The 20618-nt window shown below is 44.7% G+C and overlaps 2 protein-coding genes across 3 annotated transcripts in view; one reads left to right on the top strand and one right to left on the bottom strand.

Annotated features, from left to right (window-relative positions):
* DZIP1 (DAZ interacting zinc finger protein 1) overlaps window positions 1-3694 on the bottom strand; it is a 40564-nt gene extending 36870 nt beyond the window's left edge. The window contains exons 1-2 of the mRNA XM_044437762.1: window positions 3639-3694; window positions 1205-1451 (exon numbers count right to left, since the gene is read on the bottom strand). Coding sequence (XP_044293697.1) covers window positions 1205-1451; window positions 3639-3694 — 303 coding nt within the window. The remainder of the gene's footprint in view (window positions 1-1204; window positions 1452-3638) is intronic.
* Window positions 3695-6392: 2698 nt separating this feature from the next.
* The window catches only part of DNAJC3 (DnaJ heat shock protein family (Hsp40) member C3), a 44266-nt gene continuing 30040 nt past the window's right edge, over window positions 6393-20618 (top strand). Inside the window, exons 1-5 of one of the 2 annotated variants that reach the window (XM_044437780.1) lie at window positions 6393-6572; window positions 8399-8436; window positions 12186-12296; window positions 14623-14747; window positions 15960-16034. In XM_044437780.1, the coding sequence (XP_044293715.1) occupies window positions 12230-12296; window positions 14623-14747; window positions 15960-16034 (267 nt within the window). In that variant the 5' untranslated portion in view covers window positions 6393-6572; window positions 8399-8436; window positions 12186-12229. The remainder of the gene's footprint in view (window positions 6573-8398; window positions 8437-12185; window positions 12297-14622; window positions 14748-15959; window positions 16035-20618) is intronic. The other variant, XM_044437779.1, reaches the window with a different exon arrangement.

The raw sequence follows: 20618 nt of genomic DNA, 5'->3' as shown, positions 1-20618 counted from the left end.
ATGGTATCCCTAAATGTAAAAAAGCATGATGAACAGGGGCTAGGAGGGTGTCTGGTTTCAGAAAAGAAAAAAAAAAAGCCAGGCACAGATTTACAGGGACAAAGAGCAGGAGGTGAGATGGGCAAAAGGCCAGCTAGTCCAGGGTTATCAGATATGAGAAAGATAATCAGGGCCCTTGTCCTTTTATTTCCACTAATGCCCGTAGACAAAAGGGTGAGGAGGCAGATGGCCTCGCGGGGGACTGTCTAACACCGCTTCTGATATAGTGGTTCCACTCAGAAATGCAAAACTGGATCACTGGACCGGATACAGAATGAAGAAAAGGAAACTTCTGGGCAGCAATCCTGTACATTCCTGCCTGAAAGTAAGTCCCATTGAACTTAGTGAGCTACTCCGGAGGAAGCATACAGCGAAAAGTCAATCCTCCAGGTTCGCACTACGCCTGCCTTCCGCCGCAGTTCTTTTTCACTGAACTGCAAACCCACTGATGGATGGAAGAGGAATTTGAATCGGCATGTTGAAGTGGGAGTCCATTAATCCATCGGTTACGATGGAAGTCCTGATCAACATTGGCATCGCCCCAATGCACAGATCCGAGAAGTTACACAGCTGGCTCTGAGTTGGGCAAGCCATCTTGCAAATCCTTAACAAACTTGCTTGCTACTGGAAGCACCGGGGCTTGCATGTACCCGCCCGGCGCTGCAATCCGAGCGCGCCGCTGCAATCCGAATTCCGTACAACTCCGCCGAAGTGGGCGGGCTCTAACACCCAGGAGCTACCGAGACCCTGCGAGGACAGACGTGGCTGTGCAATCTGATGGCCATGTTTAAAAGCCTGGTTTGCACCGAACTTTCCGACTGACGGAAAAAGAAGAAAGCTGGAGGAGAGGAACATGCCTGTGGGCGCTCGGCGAGAGAGCGTTGGCCTTGCTCAGCCTGCCTATTTTTAAAAGGCAACGTTCCCGGGAGGGCCGCGGGGGAAGCGGGTGGAACGAGAATCCCTCTGCTGGCTGCGATAAGCAAGTCCGAGCGGCAAGGGATGGAAGGGCTGCAGTCGTGCAAGGCACGGGGGAAGGGGGAGCTCCCGAATCTCCCGCGCCTCTACGAACCAAGGCGGGCTCAGTCCTTTCCAGAGCAGTTTAGCGCCCAGGCGCAGGCCAGGGCTTAAGCAGAGGTCGCCATTCCCCTCTTGCCGGTTCGCTTACCTCTGGCCGGATCGGAGAGAAGCTCCGCAGAAGCACGGTCCGCAGCCCCTCCGGGCAGCCCCCTTCTCTTCCCCACGCTCGCTCGTCGCTCCTCCTCGAGGAAGGAGTGGGTGGTTTCTTCGCACATCCCCGAAGGGATCGGGTTTCTCTCCTCCACGGAAAGCAGCCAAAATAGCTCCCTTTCTTGAGGCATTTTACGCGCTCCGCCGCTCCTCTGTTCGTCTCAGCTAAGCCTATTATGCTCGAGCTGGAAGGGCGAGTTGAGACGAGGGACAAAACTTGCCAGACGGCGAGCGGGAATCGCACCTAGTGCGGGGATTTGTGGTCGAGGGAGCGACGCTGCGCTAACCCTGGGACCGAGAGAGCACGCTCGCTGGATTATTGGCGAGGCCAAAATTATTAGGCGGGGGGGGGGCATCTTCGCTGGTGTGCGAGAATGAGAACGGCCTTTCGGATTCTGGTGGGCAAAAATAGAGGAATCGTGGGATCGTTGTAACACTGACCTGGGATTCAGGTGTCTACTAGGATGGAAGCCATTCAGTTCAACACGAATCAGCTCTAGATGGATTCTACCCCTAAAGGCTGCAGGGTACCTTCTTTCCGCCACTATAGTGGAAATACTGTGTGTAGCAATTTTTATCCCCGGCCCCAGAACTCTGTTTCCCAGATCCCTAAGCCCGTTAAAAATGGCTTTCTTCGTTTCATTGTCATGCAGGTGACAATTTCCAAGGTCGATGACAGTTGGAGAGGGAAAGGCCAACCCACACTGACATCCTAAAAAATGAGTGGGAAAGGACTAGGAGAGAGGGCAAATTAGTTTGCATTAAAGAGGTAAAAGTGATTATTTGGGTGGGATACAAATTAACTGAACATTTCAGGAGCACCTTTGCCCATATATTCCTTCTTGCCAGCAAAGAAGATAATCTGAAGTTTGCCTTTGTAAATTTAATGTCAGAGGACTGAGTGCTTACCTTCAAAGAGTTAAATATGTATCTCTTCAGAGACTCCTTCCCTGCTTATTTCTCAGATCAGTTTTTTATTTTATTTTATTTATTTTCCGATTTATATCCTGCCTTTTTCCTACAAAGGGCTCAAGGCAGCTTACATCTCCTCCTCCATCTTATCCCAACAACAACCCTGTGAGGTAGGTTGGGCTGAGAGACTGTGATTGGCTCAAAGTCACCCAGTTGGCTCCATGGCTGAGTGGGGACTAGAACCCAGATCGTCTGAGTCCCAGTCCCATGCTCTTAACCACTACACCACACTGGCTTTCAGTGTTTTATTAAGTATGTTTGTTTTTAGCCAAATTTTTAATCATTGTTAGTTTCAATGTAAACCATTCAGAGCCAATGGAAATTGGGCTGTATGTAACGGTTTACATAAATAAATAAAAATAAAATGTATTTCATCAGAGGTGATTTGGATGAACAATTCACTGGCTGGTTTGCTTTCTGCGAGGTACAAATAGATCCTAATCATTATTTCTAAATTAGTATATACATAATCCTAGGCAAAATTTGTGTAGACTTATGTTCTTTGAGTCTGGCTCCCAGATCTTTCAAGTGCTTAGCAGCATTCCTGACTGGAGTCAAAAAAGACATTGGGTGGTTAGCAGCCAACACGTTTCAGTAGCCATGAAAGAGAGGGACTGATTTATTGTCATGTAAGAATGGAGTCTTTTTAAGCAATCCTCTCTTAATATTATAAATGATTTCAAAGCCTGTTATATTAAAGGGCACAGCTGCCACCTGGATTATTTACTGTTCAAAAGTTTGACTTGCAAAAAAACATGGGATTGCCCTTGTACTACTTTCATGATAACATTAATGCCAGTGTGTGTATGTGGTTTCTTTAAACAGGATGTTGTTTGGGTAAGCGCTCAGACACCACTGTGGTGTGTGCATGGAGGCTTAGTTTGCACTAGTTGCACACATTTTACATTATAGATTTTTCAGACTGACATATCTATTAATTTAGAGTTATCATGAAACACTGTTACATGATGATGATGATGATGATGATGATGATGCCTTTATTTATGTCCTGCCCTTTTTTTCTCTTGTGCAGAACCCAAGGCCATTTACAGATCCTCCTCCTCTCCACAACAACAACCCTTTGAGGTAGGTTAGGCCAAGAGTCTGTAACTGGCCCAAAGTCACCCAGTGAGCTTTATGATGACTGGGAACTAGAATTCTGGTTCCCCAAATTCCAGGCCCAATTACACCAGGTCCTCTTTAAGAACTAAAGTTGGCTAACGAGTCCAAAGAAGGAAGAGCTGAGAATACTAGCAACAGTATTGTAACACCACATATGCAATGTGTTCTGTAAACTGGAAGATCAGTGATGCAGAACCATTTATTCAAATCTTTTTAGTGGTATCTAGTGGATATTAGCAGTGTTATAAGTATGACGGTACCTTTAGCAGGTATTTTACCTGAAGTACGCTGGACCAAAGATACTGTGCTGCTCCTTTCCAAACCTCCCATTCATTACTGTGGTAATGTGGCTTTGAGAAGCTGAGGACCAACACTCTACCCTGGATTATCTTTTATTGTTCTTGGTCTGGACATTTCGGGTTGTTGAACTAGATCTTTAGCCATGACACCCTTGTGATATTGAAGATGATATCTCCTGTGTTTGACCAAGGTTGAAAACTACCCCATGGAAGGCTCCAAGTGACACACAGGCATCTGCAAAGTGATCGGACCCTACACATGAGCCAGTTGAGAGCTAGATTATTTTGAGATGAAGATGGTGAATCAGCAGGTGATAGTAGCCAGTGAATTTCGGACAGACACTCATGCACAAATGAATGCTAACTGAGCGATTGAATGATTGATTTTCAAATGTACAGGCTGCTGAATAGCCTGACAGGGCTCTCTTTCTTCTGTACGATGGTTTGTATCCTGGACTTTGGTCCTCTTTCTTGCTTGCTGGGGTTTTCAGTTTCAACTCAGTTAAAATGGCCTCAACAGGGGGGGAAAAGGTTTATTTCAGAAGTAGGGAATGTGTGGCCTTTCAGAGTTCAGTTCACATCCACCCTAGTCAGCATGACACCTGGTAAAGGATAATGGGAGTTGTAGTCCAACAGCATCGGAAGGACCACATTTTCCCTGTTGCTGATTTATTATTTTCATATGGATTTCTCAGCATCAGAAGCAATTCTTTCTGAAGTCTTCCTGGGCTTGGAGGTAATGAGGACAGAATATTTATTCTGCAATCCTATGTAGCTGGGCATAAAACCTAGTGAACTCAGTAGGATTTAGTCCTGAATAAACATGCATTGGAATGCAGTGCTAAGTGAATAGTACTCTAAAGAGAATTTAAAAAGGAGTAATCCTCAGGTTAACCTAAACAAATGGCTAAAGTTGTATCCTTCTAAAAGTCAAAACTGTTTTCAGTTGTTATCTGGGTAAGTTTGGAGTGGCTCTTTGCAGATCACATAGCAAAATGAAAATAAAAACCCTCTGTTGTTTTAATTTAAGAGTCCTGTTATTAAGACAAACAAAAGAATAGAGGGCCCTATTATCACAAATAATGGGGAAACAGACAAAATCTTTGACTCAGCATTTAATCATGCAGCACATAGTATCTTTCAATTATTCTCGCTTTGAATGTACATCTCATATATTGATAAATTAGAATTTTATTTGAGCTTTCTAAGCTAGTGGGCAAAGTCATCTTGTGATATTGTCAGGCTAATTTAGGGTTACATAGTCAAACTTTCAGTAACAGCATGATTTTTTTAATAATTAAAGTTTGAGTTGTAATACAGAAAAAAATAGAGCAACTCAGATGATGCTTTTTCTTTGGGAGACTAATGTTAATGCTATACTTGAAAGCACACATTTTTGAGATCTATGGCTCTTGTCTTAAAATAAATCTTGCCAACTACAAAAACACATTTTAAATTATAGTACCTGATTTCTGGTCTGCTTTTTTCTTTAGAAAAAGAGCTGGAGGGTTTACAGGCAAACTTCATATCAATAATTTAGGACCATTCTTCCTATATTTTGGCCCTGGTCCATAATATTAAATTGAGTCCATTCTGAACTCTGCTCAGAAGCTAATAGCTAAAAATCTAATAAACAAACAAATGACCTTACGCGGCTTACTCCCAGGTATGGTTGTATAGGACTGAAGCCAAAACTGTGTTTAAGCCTTCTTGCAATTTTTCATGACATGTGCCATCAAGTCATATATGACTTATTGTGACCATATGAAGCAGCACTCTCCAAAAATTCCTGTCCGTGTCACCGCTGCTCACCTTTTGTAAATTCAGAGCTGTGGCTTCCTTTGTGGAGTTCATGCATCTCATGTTTGGACTTCCTTTCCTTCTGCATTTGACGTTCCCGAGCATGTTTTCTCCTTGGAGAGTCTTGCCTTTGCATGCTGTGCATATGACTGCCTCAGTTTTGCTTCTAGGGAAAATTCTGGATCGGTTTGATCTAGAACTCACTGGTTAGCATTCTTGAAATTAGTAAGGTGTAAATTAACATTGCCTCATTTATTTCAGACTTGTTTTACTTACTGGATTGCTATCCTCGTTTTAAGCCCATTTTTATTGTTGTTACTAGGTTAAATAACAGCCTTCCGTGTTGCATTCTTAATAAAGTTGTATTTTTAAAAGTTTATATACAGAGGGTGCATATGCCAGTGTTGGATAGTGCAAAACCGGGACTCGGGAGACTGGGGTCTCATCGTCGCTCAGCCGTGGACCCAGGTGGGTGACTTCGGGCCAGTCACAAATTCTCAGTCCAGCCTACCTCACAGAGTTGTTGTGAGGATAAGATTTCTGGGGGTTATGTAAGCACTCTCGAGTTCCTTGGAAGGGGAAAAAGGCGGGATATTAAGGTTTTTACTTTGAAGAGGCGCTCCTAGTGGCCTCTCCCGCTTAAACGCCTCGCCTCGCCTGCTCTGTGGCGCTTCGGAGAAACGCGCGCGAGCAACCCGTCGCCCTCGCCCCGAAGTGAAATCCGTCCCTCGAGTTTATGCGGACCGCTGAGCGGGCAAGAGCGGCAGCACCAAGTGCGGGCGCCATGACGTGCGCTCGGCGTCAGCCCTTCGCAACGCGCAGTCTCGAACTGAAAGGGGCGGGGACGCGTGGCAGTGGCCTCTCCTGCTTTCCACGTTCCCCTAGCAGGGACGGGGCAGGAGGCGGCGCAGCCAATCAGCGCGTCCCACGACCCACCCCGGGGAACCTCTCAGAATGTTCAGAGTGCCCGAGTTCCGAACTAAACTCCTTGGTGGGTCAGGCGGCGCACGTGGGGACGGAGCGGCTCAGGCATGGTCTCTCTCCGGGCTTGCGTGAGCAAGTTGGGGTCCACGCTGCCCCTGCTCTTGGTGCTGTGGGACCTGCACTACGAGGGTGAGGAGGGAGCGCTGCCTCTGGGGCAGGCGGGTCTGAGTGGGAGCGAGCCCTGGCGTCAGCGATCGGGGAAAGAGTGGGTGACCTCCGGCCAGGCGGAGGCTGGGGTGGGTGCAGTGCCGGCCTGGGGGAGAGCGCAGAGAGAGGGGGAAGCTGCCCTCTTCGGGGCCGGGGTGTGGCTGGCAGTTGTGGGGGTGTTTTCATAGCGAACTGAAAGTAGGGCTAGACCCGGGGCGGGAGGGTTCCCTTTGGGAAAGCCGGGGCAGAGGTGGCATGGAAGGAGGGCTGCCCCTGCAGTGGGGATTGGAGTTACGGGGGTCTCGAAGGGCGTCGTTGGCACATACTTCGGAAGTGGGCTACTGCTGGGCGGTGCTGGGTGACGGTCCAGGAAGAGCTCAGGGAGAGAATTGCCATAGGGTGGCGGTATGCGGGGTACAGGCTGTCCTGGAAGGAGTTTCAAAAGGTCCCGGTATTAACCCTGGGATAAGTGATCATGGTCAGAGACACGATGGGTGCATTCACTCCATAGGGGTATGGAACTGCTGACCGTACAATACATAATATACTTGATTACTGGGAAGGAAGGACCACGGTGTTCAGTGGAGAAAGCCCGTGTGGAGTAGCAGTTAAACTGCTGCGCTGGGATTTTCCGACTCCCTTGGGCTCCTACTGGCCACTGGGCCTGTCACTGAGGCTCCTACTGGCCACTGGGCCTGTCACTGAAGCTCAGGCTATCCTACCGCACAAGGTTGTTGTTAGAAAAATAGAGGAAGAGAATCATGTAGACTGGCGTGTGTTCCTTGAAAGTAGGAAGGAAAGGTGGGTTATAAATGTTATAATAAATGAAATGGGTAATAATCTTGTAGGAAGTATGCCTGTGATCTGGGAAGGGTTCAGTTAAAATCTGGCTTTTCCCTGTTTTGCTCAAAGCTCTTGTAATCCTGCTCTGGATGACCTGAAGCAGGCTATGGGGCTGCGGTACAGAAGGGTGCGCCAAATAATGTGTAGGAGGCACTTTGAGCATTTAGGAAAAGCACTACAGAAACCTAGTGGTGATTGTCATAAACTAGCATCGTATTCTGCTGTTAAGTCAACTCTGCCCATGGAAATGTGTATCCAAGATAGTCAAGACATATTTCATTGATGTCAGATTCTGCTATGAACTGGGCAATAACAAAGGCAAGTTAGCAAGCAGTTCCACATTTTCAGTGGAGACCATATTGTTTGGAAACTGTCACATCCCTGCTGCCTTCCTTGTATGCTTGCTTTGGTGACAAGCCATGGCTATGTGTAGGCTGTGTAAATTTGAGGGGCCTTTATGCATGGCCCTCAAAGTATACAATAGCCTGATACTATAGGCTAATAATACTTGTAGAATATTAATGAGCCCATGGAGGTCCCTACTGAAATTAGAATAATGTTGCCTTTTTAATGGTGCTTATTAATAACGTGTTTGGACTGCAGTTTTTCTTGGGAAGCACCTTCTTTACCCATAAACATAGCCTAAGAATATTTTATATGGATAAATAATAGTTCCTAATATTGGCACTCTTCTTTTTTGCAAAGCAAGCATACATAATCAGAACTAAACTAAAATACAATCAGAATTAAATTTCCAAAGAGGTCTGTTGAGGACCAAGATGGAACAGCTCATCTGTACACTCAGAATACAGTGTGCTGTAGCTGGATGAAAGACAACACCTCACTCACACCAGGTGGGAGGAGTTTCATGTTTCACCGAAGACGCTCCACAGCATCACAACACTACAACATCCGTGAAGCTTCTAGGCTGAGAAGTTTTCCTCTCTCTTGTGCTATCTTTTTAGGTAGAGGGAGCTTGTTTGAAACATGCACAAGAGCTCATGTAAGTCTATAACTAAAGTGAGGCTGTCTTAACTGTGCTTTGTTATGTGTTTATTTTGTGTGTATCTATTCACTCTACTTTTAAAAGTGTATAAATAATGTAGTTTTAAATGTTCATACTTTCTTTTTGAGACCCACAGATATATGTACTCATATAATTTCTAGTTATATGTACACTGTCTCTGGTTTTGTAAGATAAAGTTGAATTCTTTGTAGCTCATTCAGCTCAAGTAACAGAGTCTTGTATAGTCTCATAGACATTTGCGTGACTTTGCTTTTCAGTTTTTTCTCTTAATAACACCCAGATAACCACACTTCATATTTTTTGAGGGCATGCATGAGGTAAGAAGAGATTGCTCAGATATAATGTAATTTGGCCTCTGGAGTTCTTATTGTCCGTGATGATGCGTGAAATGGGGAAGAAAATCATCATATTGGCTGTCAGAGTTCAGTGAGTCTGTTGAACATTTAGAGGGAAAAAATTATTTGTACAGGAAATTGGCAACTTTGATTTGGAAATCAGTGCAAGACCAAAAAGAAAGAAGGAAATTCTCCCCTAGTTGCTTCTTTTCTTTTAAAATGCAACTTTTTGTATGTTTTAAATGTAATACCTTGTTAAAAGTGAGAGCCAGTGTTGCCTAGAGGGTTAGACCGGGGCTTGCAAAATCTGGGTTCTAGTTCCCAGTTGGCCATGGAACCAACTGGGTGACTTTGAGCCAGCCACTGTCTCTCAGCCTAACCCACCTCACAGGGTTGTTATGAGGATAAAACAGGTATATGTAAACTGCCTTGGCTTCTGTGTCAGGGGAAAAATGGTTGGATATTGTAATAAATAAAAAAATTTGCTAGAAAGTGCAGGTATATTTTTTAGCAGAAGTTGCTCCATTGACGGCATACCATGCATTTGAGGGCAACTGAACATGTCAATTCTATGCATGCTGTGATGATTTCATGTTTCATGATCTGAGGGACTGAACTTAAATGCTTGTTCTGTCATTGCTTTCTTCTTTAGAAATTAAATGCTTTTTTTCTAAGCAGGGAAAAAATCCACCATGACTTGATACAATATACAGATTCTTCACAATAATAATCATATTCTTAAAGACATGGAATGACTCTAGTTACTTATTCTGCAGTCTTTCTCTCATTCACACATGCATACCTACCACTCGAATGCTAGAATGCATGTTTGAGCCAAAACGTATTTATTTGTGGTTTTTAAATTTTCCAGCTTTCTATGCGAAATGGCCAGGGCAGCCAACAGCAAAATGCAGAGCTGTCCACGCCATTAGGCAGAGTGAGGTGTCTGCAGATGTGGCAGATGTGGCGTGGTACGGGGGGGACAGTGGGAGCTGCTCTGGCTATTCCACTTTGCTGGGAGTCACATAAGGACACACCCTCACGTAAGTGTGGAGGAAGCTTTCCAGTCAGCAGCACTGAATAGCATCCAGCCGTCACTCCAGTCTGCTTTTATAGGTTGGCCATGTGTGTGGGTGGAGGATACCCTTTGATCTCTGGCAACAAAAAGTCTTGATGTAATGAATTTAAAAGTAGCATAGTCAAACTGCAGCAGCCAGTTGAAATTATATTTCCATGGGAATTAAAATTGCATAATAGTGGAAAATAAAATGAATGACCTAGTAGGCCAGAAACCTGTTTTTCTGCTGGTGGAAGGATGGCCTCAAAGGGTAGGTAGGGTTCCCTTGGAAGGTTGTCCCAGAACCCGTCCACAGTTACTGGGAAGACTGCTGCTAGTGTTGCCAGAAAACGCATATGAGATGTTGGTGGGACTGGGAGGAGAGCCAGCTCAGAAGATCTCACGTTGTCACTCCCTTTGATGACCTGCAGACCTTGCTGATACGTGAACTGAACTCTTCGGTTAGTGCTGTGTTGGAATTCATCTGAAAGCTTTCTCTGTGGCATGAGATCTAGAGTACATCATTCACCCTTAAAGGCTCCAGGTTGATGGAGCAATAATAATCATGGGCTGAGATCCAGAGGATCTTTGGTATGAATGGAAAACACTTTCAGTCATGCAAGATGTTCTGGTTTCCACCAGTTCTATTGGTCTGTATCTTAGGCTATTCCAGATAATGGCTTGCAGAGCTTACATCCTTGCAGGAGGATGGAGTGGGAGTAGAGAGATGGGGAAGCCCTGCGGCATAGAGTTGCCTCTCATTTCCATACTGTCCAGTGTAGAAGCTGTCTGGGCAGTTTAAATGCAATCCAGTGACATAAAAGCAACATACAAAAAAGTAAGAATGTTGAACAGTGGAAATCCTGGGACCCTTTAAGAACCTGGCATGCTGTCATGTGCCTAGGGAAGTCTTAACTTGGCATCAGAAACATGACTTGTTTGCACCAGGTAAGCCTCACTGCAGAGGCTTTTTGTGGGCTACCACTGAGGAGGCTCTGTCTCTTGTTGCCATCCTCCTCGCTTCCTGCAGAAGAGGACTTTGGAAAGGGCCTAGATGGTAGCATCCAGCATGATAGACTGGCAGGTTCAGACTGGGAAATGCTCCATCAGGTATTGTGGTCCCAAGCAGCTGTGTAAAGCTTGTTATGTTAAACCAGTACCTTATTAAATTGGGCTTAAAAATGTACAGGCAACCTGTATAAGCAGGCCAGATTCAGTATTTTATATTTAGACCTGCTGGTCCCTGGTACTAACTAGTGGTTGCAGTTTCGTCTTACCCTGAGTTCCTCTGATTTCAGTCTCAATGTGCATTTGAATCTGCATTGAGTTTGTGTGTTAGTCCAGTATCAGAAAAACTTTGTGGCGGCAAACTGCGCTTTTTGACCTGGTGCAGCAGAAATGTGCAGGGTGACAGTCCTGGTATTAGATCTGTGAGAGTGTCCTTTCACACGCATTTTAACAAACCTAAGCAAACAATTTTGCTCCTTCTCAGCCTGTTTCAATTTTCATCAGCTCCACACTGTGCCTATTTTGATTTTTTTTATCTTATTTAAATCCTTTACTTTTTCAATATCTATTATTTAGATAGCTATGAAAAATACTTCTCACTAGCACTGTGCCAAACTCTGCAAAATCACTATATTTATTTTTCCTTCTGTGGGTGTGTATTGATCTCTGTCAGCGATTTTGCAGAACTGATGAAAGGGTAGCCATACAATCTTACACACTCTTCAAAAGGAAGCTTCACTGAGCTCGGTGGGATTTATTCTCAGCATAATGTGCATGTGATAGCAGCCTAAACAAAAGATCATAAATGTTAGCTGCAGAAGCTGCACAGTGAAGTCCAGATTGAATTGTCATAAAGCAGGTGGCAGGCACCAGAGCGTTCGAATGCAGAATGACGAGGAGAAGATGTCGGGAATTGTGGAGTTCATTCCATCCAGGTGGCCTGAGATTCATTTGACTAGAGATGTAAGGAGTTAGGCCAAACCCTTCTGCCTCTTAGATATACAGCGTCCCAAAATCGCCAGCCTTGAGAACTAGCTGAGCTATGTGCTGAGCTAATTGCTGCCATTCTTTCAAGCAGCCTCTGCCAACTCCCAAATATTTTGGACTACGACTCCCACTGTTCCTACCTTTGGCCATGCTTCCTGGACTGATTAGTGGGTGGAAACCCTATTTCTGGGTGGGTGGAAATTCTATTACAGGCCTGTAAGATCTGTTTTTAATATGCAAGTTCTAATATAGTTTTTGTTACTTTATGTTATAAGCTAAAAAAAGCAGATCTGTAATGAATTATTCAGCTTCTTAAGTTCATGTGTTTCTTCCTTTAGGAGCAGAATGTGGGATAAATGCAGAAGTAGAAAAACAACTTGAAATGGGGAAGAAGCTGTTGGCTGCTGGGCAGCTTGCCGATGCTTTGTCTCACTTCCATGCCGCCATAGGTATGTTTCAAAAGTTTGTACCAAGGTTTAGGCCTCATAACTTGTGCACACCATCTCAATTTTGGCATAACCCTTCTGGTTTGATAAGCCATATTTTATCCGCCTGGGAATGAGCTCTATGCCTCCATGTGCCTTCTTTCGTGTGCATTCCTGGTTTCTGCAAACCCAGATCTGGTCCTAGTTTCCTAGTCTGGACATTAATAAATCTGAGTTTTAAGAAAGCCAGTTAGCGTCACTGTAACTGTGCATGTGAGGTATATGTGGAGTAGGATTGTTACATCTGAGCTGGCTCTCTGTCTCAGTGGTGGTAGGTTTTCAGCTTTTGTAAATTAAAAGTACGTGCACACTAGGTAATGTTTGCTCTTGATACATACTTCAGACTTAGCGAGTGAATGTGGATCTACCCATTTCGTGTCCACTATGGCTTACTACAAGGTGGGAAAGTAGACACCTGATCTGGCCAAAACTTCGTCATTTCTGGTTGCTTTTATATGCAGTCAAGATGGTCCCCACCCTTCGTGTGACTAAATGATTTTCATACCTAAGGGGGAAATGAGTGCTTTTGCAGGGCTTCACAGGAGATGGTGTACAACTCTCTCCCAGTGGAGCTTATCTTCAGGTAAAGGTCCCATCAGAAGCCAGAGCAGCCTTGGCTGACTAGTGATGATCTCCAGGTTTGCTTGGGACTGCTCTCTGGGTTGTGATAACCCACTCAGAACCTACAGTTAGCCATGAAGGTGACAAAGGGCGTAATCCATGTTTTGGCTTTCTCTGCTTTGAGAGTTTCCACCTGTCCTTCCAATCATTTGACTTTCCCCCCTCCGCCCCACTTTGCCCCTTTAATAAGGAACTTCCTGGAGCACCGCTGATAAGTCTCTACAAAGCTTTGCTGCATGCTGTGATGATTCTCAGAGTTGCTCCTAGCGACATCTGTTACACTCGGGCCTCGTCTTCGCCCTTTCCCGAGTTGAGGCACAAGCACATCTGTTTTGTGCACCAAGAAAAGTCTTTTGGTTCTAAACCTTGAACTGCTTTTATGTATGTGATAAAAAGTTTCAGATGCTTTTTAGATGCGAAGAGATGCCAGGGCCGATCGATAAGTAGGCAGTCACTGTGTGTCTTTAATCACAAAGCCTAGATCTTTGGTGGCGAGTAACTGATGAGTCTTTGGTCTTTTCATTTCAGAATCAGCCCTTTTGCAGCATATCCAGCTTTAATTTCTTTTCCTGCAAGGGTGGTGCTTGAATGAATACTTGCGGGTGGGGGCTGAGGAGGTGGCAAATTCTTTGTTTGTTTGTTGTTTCTTTGGGGAATGTGTAAGTGTTCCGTCCATTCTCTTGGGTCATTGGTTCCAAGGTTATACCATAGTTTATAATGCTGAAACATCTTATCTATTTTCTGAGGCCTTTGGTTCCATGTGTCCCTCCAAAGGCTGCAAAAGGCACATGGCAGAAGAGTCAAAATATTGTGGCAGATGGGATAAGTAATAACTGCAACAAAATACACATTCAGATAGATTCAGTGCCTGAATTAGAGGTGGGCCAGAAAAGACTAAAATCCCTTAATTAGTAATGACTCAGTAGAAGAGTATGAGTGGGCATGATTTGGTCAAAGTTCTGGAAGATCAGGGATGGTACTGGTGGCTTTCATTAACTCCCCCCACTAATTTGAGTACTAAGCAGTAGTGCTTGATTGGAGCTGTCGCGAAATCCCCTCTCAAATGTAGCATTCTTGATCTTGGATGAACACTTTATTCTTGCGTTCACAGTCCCATAAAATCTTCTTGCATGGGAAGACGGAGGGTGGGCACGTTCCCATCTGTGCTGCGTTTTCAAGGCTTGCTGCCTCAGCAGCAGAATTAATAGGGATGCTTAGACGAGCATCCCACCACTGATCTCCAGGGACAGGATGATGGTTGGGCCTTCGGGGAACGAGAAGCGCAGGAGCCGGACCTAAGATGTAGCACGGTCTTCCGAATGCAAGCCTGCAGTTCGAGATAAAAAGCTTTAGCAGGTGGGGGGCTCAGCTTTGCTCCACAGCTGGAATGCACTTAGATTCCCCCTCCTTTGGAGCCCTCAAACATAAGTGAATGATGCCACATGCATACGATACATTAAACGCTCATTTGGGTTCATACGTACACATGCATGCAATGCAAAGTACAGCTGTCCTGTGGAAAGGTGCCTTCTGCTAATTAACCGATGGTGTTGAACTGTTTAAAATTCCTGGTAATGGTGCTTTTATTCCTCCTTAGTGCTGGCTTAGTTGTGTCTGTAGTTCTGGCTGGCTTGAGGCGATGTTCTGATTGCTACTTCTTCACTTACAGAAGGGGACTCTGATAACTACCTTGCCTATTACAGAAGAGCCACCGTCTATTTGGCCATGGGCAAATCTAAAGCTGCCATTCGTGACTTAAGCAAGGTGGTTGAATTAAAGCAGGATTTCACGTCGGTAAGCAATCCTTTCCAAAGATTCCTTCAGGGGGATGTAAGTGGCCTTTTGTCTTTGTGTGATGTTGCTGTTTAAATGGGAGTCTTTCCTCTTTTTTCAGTAAGTGGTATAATCTGGCAGAAAACTTATCCCATAACTTGGAGAGGTTAAATATAGACTAGCAGGCTAGCAAATTTGCACTAGCAGGGGGGCATTCTTTTTCCAAGTGTTAATTCAGCACCTGATGGGGGACTAAGACTCTGGGTGGAGAATGCTGACATCTTAAATGGAGACACAATTCCACTGTGCATTTCCCATACCACAACAGCTGGTGTAATAATAGGCTCCAAAACAATGTGGAATCTGTTTAGGTATGATGGTCCGTGTGAATGTGGCATTTCAGGTCATCTGGATTCCTAAGTTGGATTCCTATGTAGATTCCCCCAATTAACAAAATTTGGTTATAATGGCTGGAATATACAAAGTTTTCCTTATGATACTCTGCTAAAATGAACATGGATGACACTGTGTAATAATAATGTTATTTAAAATTTTTAAGATTTGGCAGTTCTTTACCTAAAACATGTTTGCAGTGCCAGGTGCTAAATGGTGGTATTTTCCATAAGAAAATCTTTAATTGCTGAAAAGATAGGACAGGAAAGAGTGGGATGCTGTGGTGGTTATGAAACAGAGGTGGTGGTAAAGCAGGAACTGAAATGCTTTCTCGTGTGAAATGCAAGAGGAAGATATAGGGGATGTAGTTTTATTTGCCACTGTGGTGTAGTGGTGAAGAGCATGGGACTGGGACTTGGACGACCTGGGTTCTAGTGCCCGCTTGGCCATGCAGCCAACTGGGTGACTTTGGGCCTGTCACAGACTCTCAGCCCAACCTACCTCACAGGGTTGTTGTTGTGGGGATAAGATGGAGGAGGAGAGATGATGTAAGCTGCCTTGAGCCCTTTGTAGGAAAAAGGCAGGATATAAATAGAAAAATAAATAAATTTTGCATGGAAAAAAAAGCCATTTATTACAATTCCTAGGCACTCGAGTTGGCACATCTTGCTTGCTTTCCATCCCCAGTTTATCTTCACAACACCCCTGCAAGGTAGTACGGGTTGAGGGATATTGACTGCCCCAGGGTTATTCAGTGGGGATTGGGACCTTTGTGTGGCACTCTATCTGCTTCACCACGCTGGCTATTTGTATATGACAGAGGACTTTCTTTTATTATAGGCAAGGCTGCAAAGGGGGAACTTGCTGCTGAAGCAGGGAAAGTTTGATGAAGCGGAAGAGGATTTCAAAAAAGTGGTGAGTAAGGAACCTTGACGCTCTGGCGTTGTGGAAGTCAGGTCCTGAGAAGGACGTGGAGTGTTGTGATGCAGATCTCCAGGGTGTGTTGCGTCTGTTGGGCAGCTCTCGCATTCCACACGGATGGAGTGACCTTTTCTGAGCGCATGCCACGCCACGCTGGGGCCCATGGAAAACTGGGGGCATTAAACACCGCAGGTTGCAGCCCTGGATCAGAAAGGCTCACCCATGGGAATGGAACTGCTGACGTGTCACAGTGAGCAGACAGTGCTATCCGCTGACATTTCACGGCATAGATTTTACGGGTTTGCCTAAAGTGCAGTCGTATGCATGTTTAGACAAAACAATGAGTGTCAACGAGCTTATTGTGTGAACGGAGTGGCTTCCAACCTTCTCCCTGGTTGCTGTTGGCATCCCATCCCATCCACTTTGATGAATTTCTCTATCCAAGTTTTTCATCTCATGCAAAGTTTTTGTGTGTCCATTCAATATGTACCTAAATGCATATGAAGGGAATGCAGCTGAAACGATTCAGGTTGTATTAAAAATGTCAGGGAGTTGCTAATGCTGATTGTAAATTCAGGATATTCAGAGGAAAAATCGGATATCTTACAGTATAAACATTGAAATTAGACAGTTTTCAAAGGCACAGATCCCGATGCAGGGAAGGGTAAAAACCACTGGGACAAGTTAGTCACAACTTCACCACAACTGACTTTCTATAGATTGGGATCCTATGTGTAATACAATGAGAAAAATGTAATACAATCTTTCTCCTATTATATTGATTCTGGTCATTATTTTATTTGCAAACCTAGACTATGAATGCTGTCTTGATTTCAGAATCATTTCTGGAATTCTACTAGTCATTTTGAACTGAAAGATGTATACATTTTGTTCAGTTCATTCCATCTGAGTTTTGCTGATCTTTGGGTATCTTGCATTCTGTTATCAGCTCATTGAGGGAATTGGATGCTTGGTTTTTTTGAGGGGCTGTACAAGGATTTCATTCCTGGTTGCAAATATGCATTAGTAGCTCTTGGCATTTTAGTTGCCTGTAAGAAGCATGGTGCTTGTTTGCGTCATCTTCTTACCCTTTTTAAAACAATATGATGCTATAGAGTGAAGGTACGAACAGAATAATTGAGAAACTTTATTTGCTAATGCAGGATGTTGTGTGAGGACCATGGTGTGGGGTCTTTCAAGTAAAATTAGTCTGTTGCTTCAAAACAAAAATTTAGCTCCCTGAACCAGATGTGTAGCTAAGCATTTCACTTTGGTACCTGAATAATAATACTTGCTTTTCTTTCATGTGGATTGGGAAGGTTCTTTTGAATATTTTTGTGAGCTTTTGTGAGCTTTTAGAGCTTTTCTAAGTAGCCTTGGTGATTGATTTTTTGACGTATTACCACTCCTTGTCAGCTGGTGTCCAGAGCAGAAGTCAAGCAGAAATGCAGATACCGTAGTGATGAGTGGGGAATCTTTTGCACCGTCGAAACAGTGCTTTTGGTTGGCATACGTGTGACTGAAAAGATCAGCCATCGTGGACATTTCTGGTACAGTGCCATGCAGAAGAGCCACTGCTGGGTGTGAAATGGGGCATAAAACTCCATTGCTTCCTTCGACATGGTGCGCTGTTAGGTTGTAAGAGACCCAGCAGTAGCAGTTGGCTACGGACAGGTGGAACTGCCGGGCCACAACAGGTTTCTCCAGTCTGTCCCCGAGACTCAGAGGACACACTTCCCTCTTGGGAAGCATTCCCAGAGCCGTGAACGAAAAGCCTTGCGTCTGTGCTGTGTTGTTCCACTAGAGGCCAGCAAAGACTATCCTCGAGGACCATCCTTTCTGCATTTTTTCCCTAATGTGGGGTGTGTTTATTTGCTGTATTTTTAAATGCATAAAATCTTGTATCCTGCATATTTTACGGCAATGCTATCTTTCCCAAAAATTCAATGTTTTAGTTACAGCCAGAGCAGTCAGTGTGAAAGAGGCCCTATGAAGCATTGCAATGACGTAGTACATACCTGTTATAAATTGGCCTTTCGTTTTCCTTTTTAAAATCAGGTTTTGAGAATGCTTGTACAGCCCTGTTTTCTCAGCTGAATTTCTCTGTGGTATATCTGTTTGCAGCTTTCCATTGAACGAGTTGCTTGGTAGTCTCATAAGGTGACCAGGAATTTTGTGTAGGCAGGTAAACAGACAGGAGCAAGTAGAAGCATGCGTGTAAGCCCGGTGCTTATTCCATCTGCACTAGTTACCAATCCCACTTCAAGGTGCTCATGCATAAAGCCCTGAACGACTTAGGGCCTGGCTATCTAAAGGGGCATCTTCTCCCATATATACCTGCCCAGACCTTTAGATCGTCTTCGAAGGCCCTTCTCCATGCGCCACCCCTAAAAGAGGTAAAGAGTGTAGCTACAAGGGGAAGGGCCTTCTCATTTGTGGTGGCCCATCTGTGGAATCGGCTCCCCAGGAAAATAAGCTTGGTGCCAATGTGATATATGTTCTGGCGCCAGGTTAAGGCATTCTTATTTTCTCACCATTTTAATGATTGATTATGAATTTATTGGTTTTAAACTAGCACAGGTAGAATGGTTCCTCTGTTATTATGCATTCTTTTGCTGTTTTATCATGGCCCGTCACATTCTATTGTGACGCCGTTGTTCTATGACAAGCAAGGTTGTTTTAAATCTGTTTCTAAATTGTTATCAATTTTTATAAGTATATTCTGTAAACCATTCTGAGAGCTCGTTTAATCAGCGGTATAGAAATACCTTAAACACATGAACGCCTTAAATGAACAGCCTGTTGGATGAGGGACAGACTATTCCACCCATCTTCCACGAGTCCACTTGAGCTCCATTCTAGTCACAAGGAAAGGACAGTGTCTCTTGACCAGCATGGAAACACAGCGGTTTATCGGAAAGGAGTTGTCGTGATCGGTTCTTTCTTTGCCTTGGTGGAACTCTTTCCCTCACTGGCTAGCTCCAAGAGGCTAGCGACTGGTGATTCCATGCTACTGTGGAAGAGAAAGTTTCCTTCCATGGCCAGTGTGGAAATGCAGGCTAATGAAATGTTTTGGAGGCGAATAACCCTGGGTGACTTATTATACGGCTGCCTCTTTGATATTTACCCACACTAGGAAAGTTCCATATATTTTGCCATCGCAGTGCTTATTCAACAAATGTTACATGGGGTCCAGCCATGGTTGTTTTCCGTTTGGGTCCCACCTGTGTTTACCATCTTTGTTCTTACCGGAAAATCTCTGTTCTGAAGGAGAAGATGGGGCAGCTGTGCAAATGACTTTGCTTGTGCTAGAAGCCCTCTGCCTGAATGCACACACAGTCTTAAAAATGGAATTCTTATCCATCTTTTTCACATCTGAAGAAAACAGTCTTGCCAACTCCCCAGCTGAAAGAGACCTCATTCATTTTTATTTCTTTCTGACAGTGTTTTTCCACTGTGGAGAAATAGCCACAGTATTGGCCTATTTCTAAATTCACAAGTACAGTGCTGGAATATTCTGGGTCATTATTTCTAAGTAATGCAATAGACACATATGCACATTCCAGTTCCTACCCCAAAATGTATGTGTGAGTGTGCATATATGTCACCACGCACACAAGCCGCTTCTCCAAATACAAAGGAGTCGATTCTCTGCTTCTGCAAGAAGCATCACTGCAGCAAATACGTGCCCGAGGGATCACATTCCTGTACCTTCACTGCAGTCTCTGGGGTCAGCTTGGTGTTCTTGTCAGCAAGCAGGTTGCACTTCCCAACGTAATGGCCCTGAGCTCTGCAGAAGGCCACCTTCTGACCTTGCATTTCTCAGTGGTCAACCAGGCTTGGAAAGAGGTGGCCTCTTTAAGACCCAGTCAGCTCTCTGGTGAGTAGACAGCATGGGCAAGAAGGTGCTTAGACTCTGCCCAGGTGGCCCCTTGATAGTTCTTCCCGTATCGCATCAGCGTTAGGAAAATGGGAGGAAGGAATTGCCAGAACTGAGCCTGAGCGCTAGTTTGCCTCTGGTTTACCGAATGGGGGTCTTTCTCATGCTAACCCTCCAGGTGTGGTAGACCACCACTCCCATAATTCCCAGTCAGCATGGTGAAGGACCGTGCTGGCTAGGAATGATGGGTGAGGGTCAGGCACGTCTGCAGGGCACCAGGTTGGGGATGGCTGGCTTGATGGCTGCTTTGTGCCAGGCTGGGGGTGTTCCGAGGCATCCAGCGAACACTTGCAGCTCTGTCTTTCTGGAAGTGCACGGATCTCCCACTTCACACGTCACACAAACACTGGTCTGAACTAGTTTTCCTGAATGGAAGATCACTTTCCTTAGTTGAGTTAGTCTGGGGACTGATTTACAGATGCGTTGTTCATTCTCTGAGGACTGAAACATCAGGTGATCACTCAAATTGGATCATTGCAAGATCTGACACAATGGCTAGAATCATCAAGAGCATCATCCTTCTCATGTCCCCTAAGAGTGGCTTCTCAGAGGTGTACTTCTGATGTTGGAGGCGATGAATGGCCATTGATAGCCTCATCCTTCAGAAAGTTAACTTCATGGGGGAGACAGACTTTGGC

This window comes from Varanus komodoensis, unplaced genomic scaffold (genome assembly GCF_004798865.1).
Source record: "Varanus komodoensis strain SLA01 unplaced genomic scaffold, ASM479886v1 scaffold31, whole genome shotgun sequence".
Classification (NCBI taxonomy): Eukaryota; Metazoa; Chordata; class Lepidosauria; order Squamata; family Varanidae; genus Varanus; species Varanus komodoensis.
This window is presented reverse-complemented; position numbering and strand designations above follow the sequence as displayed.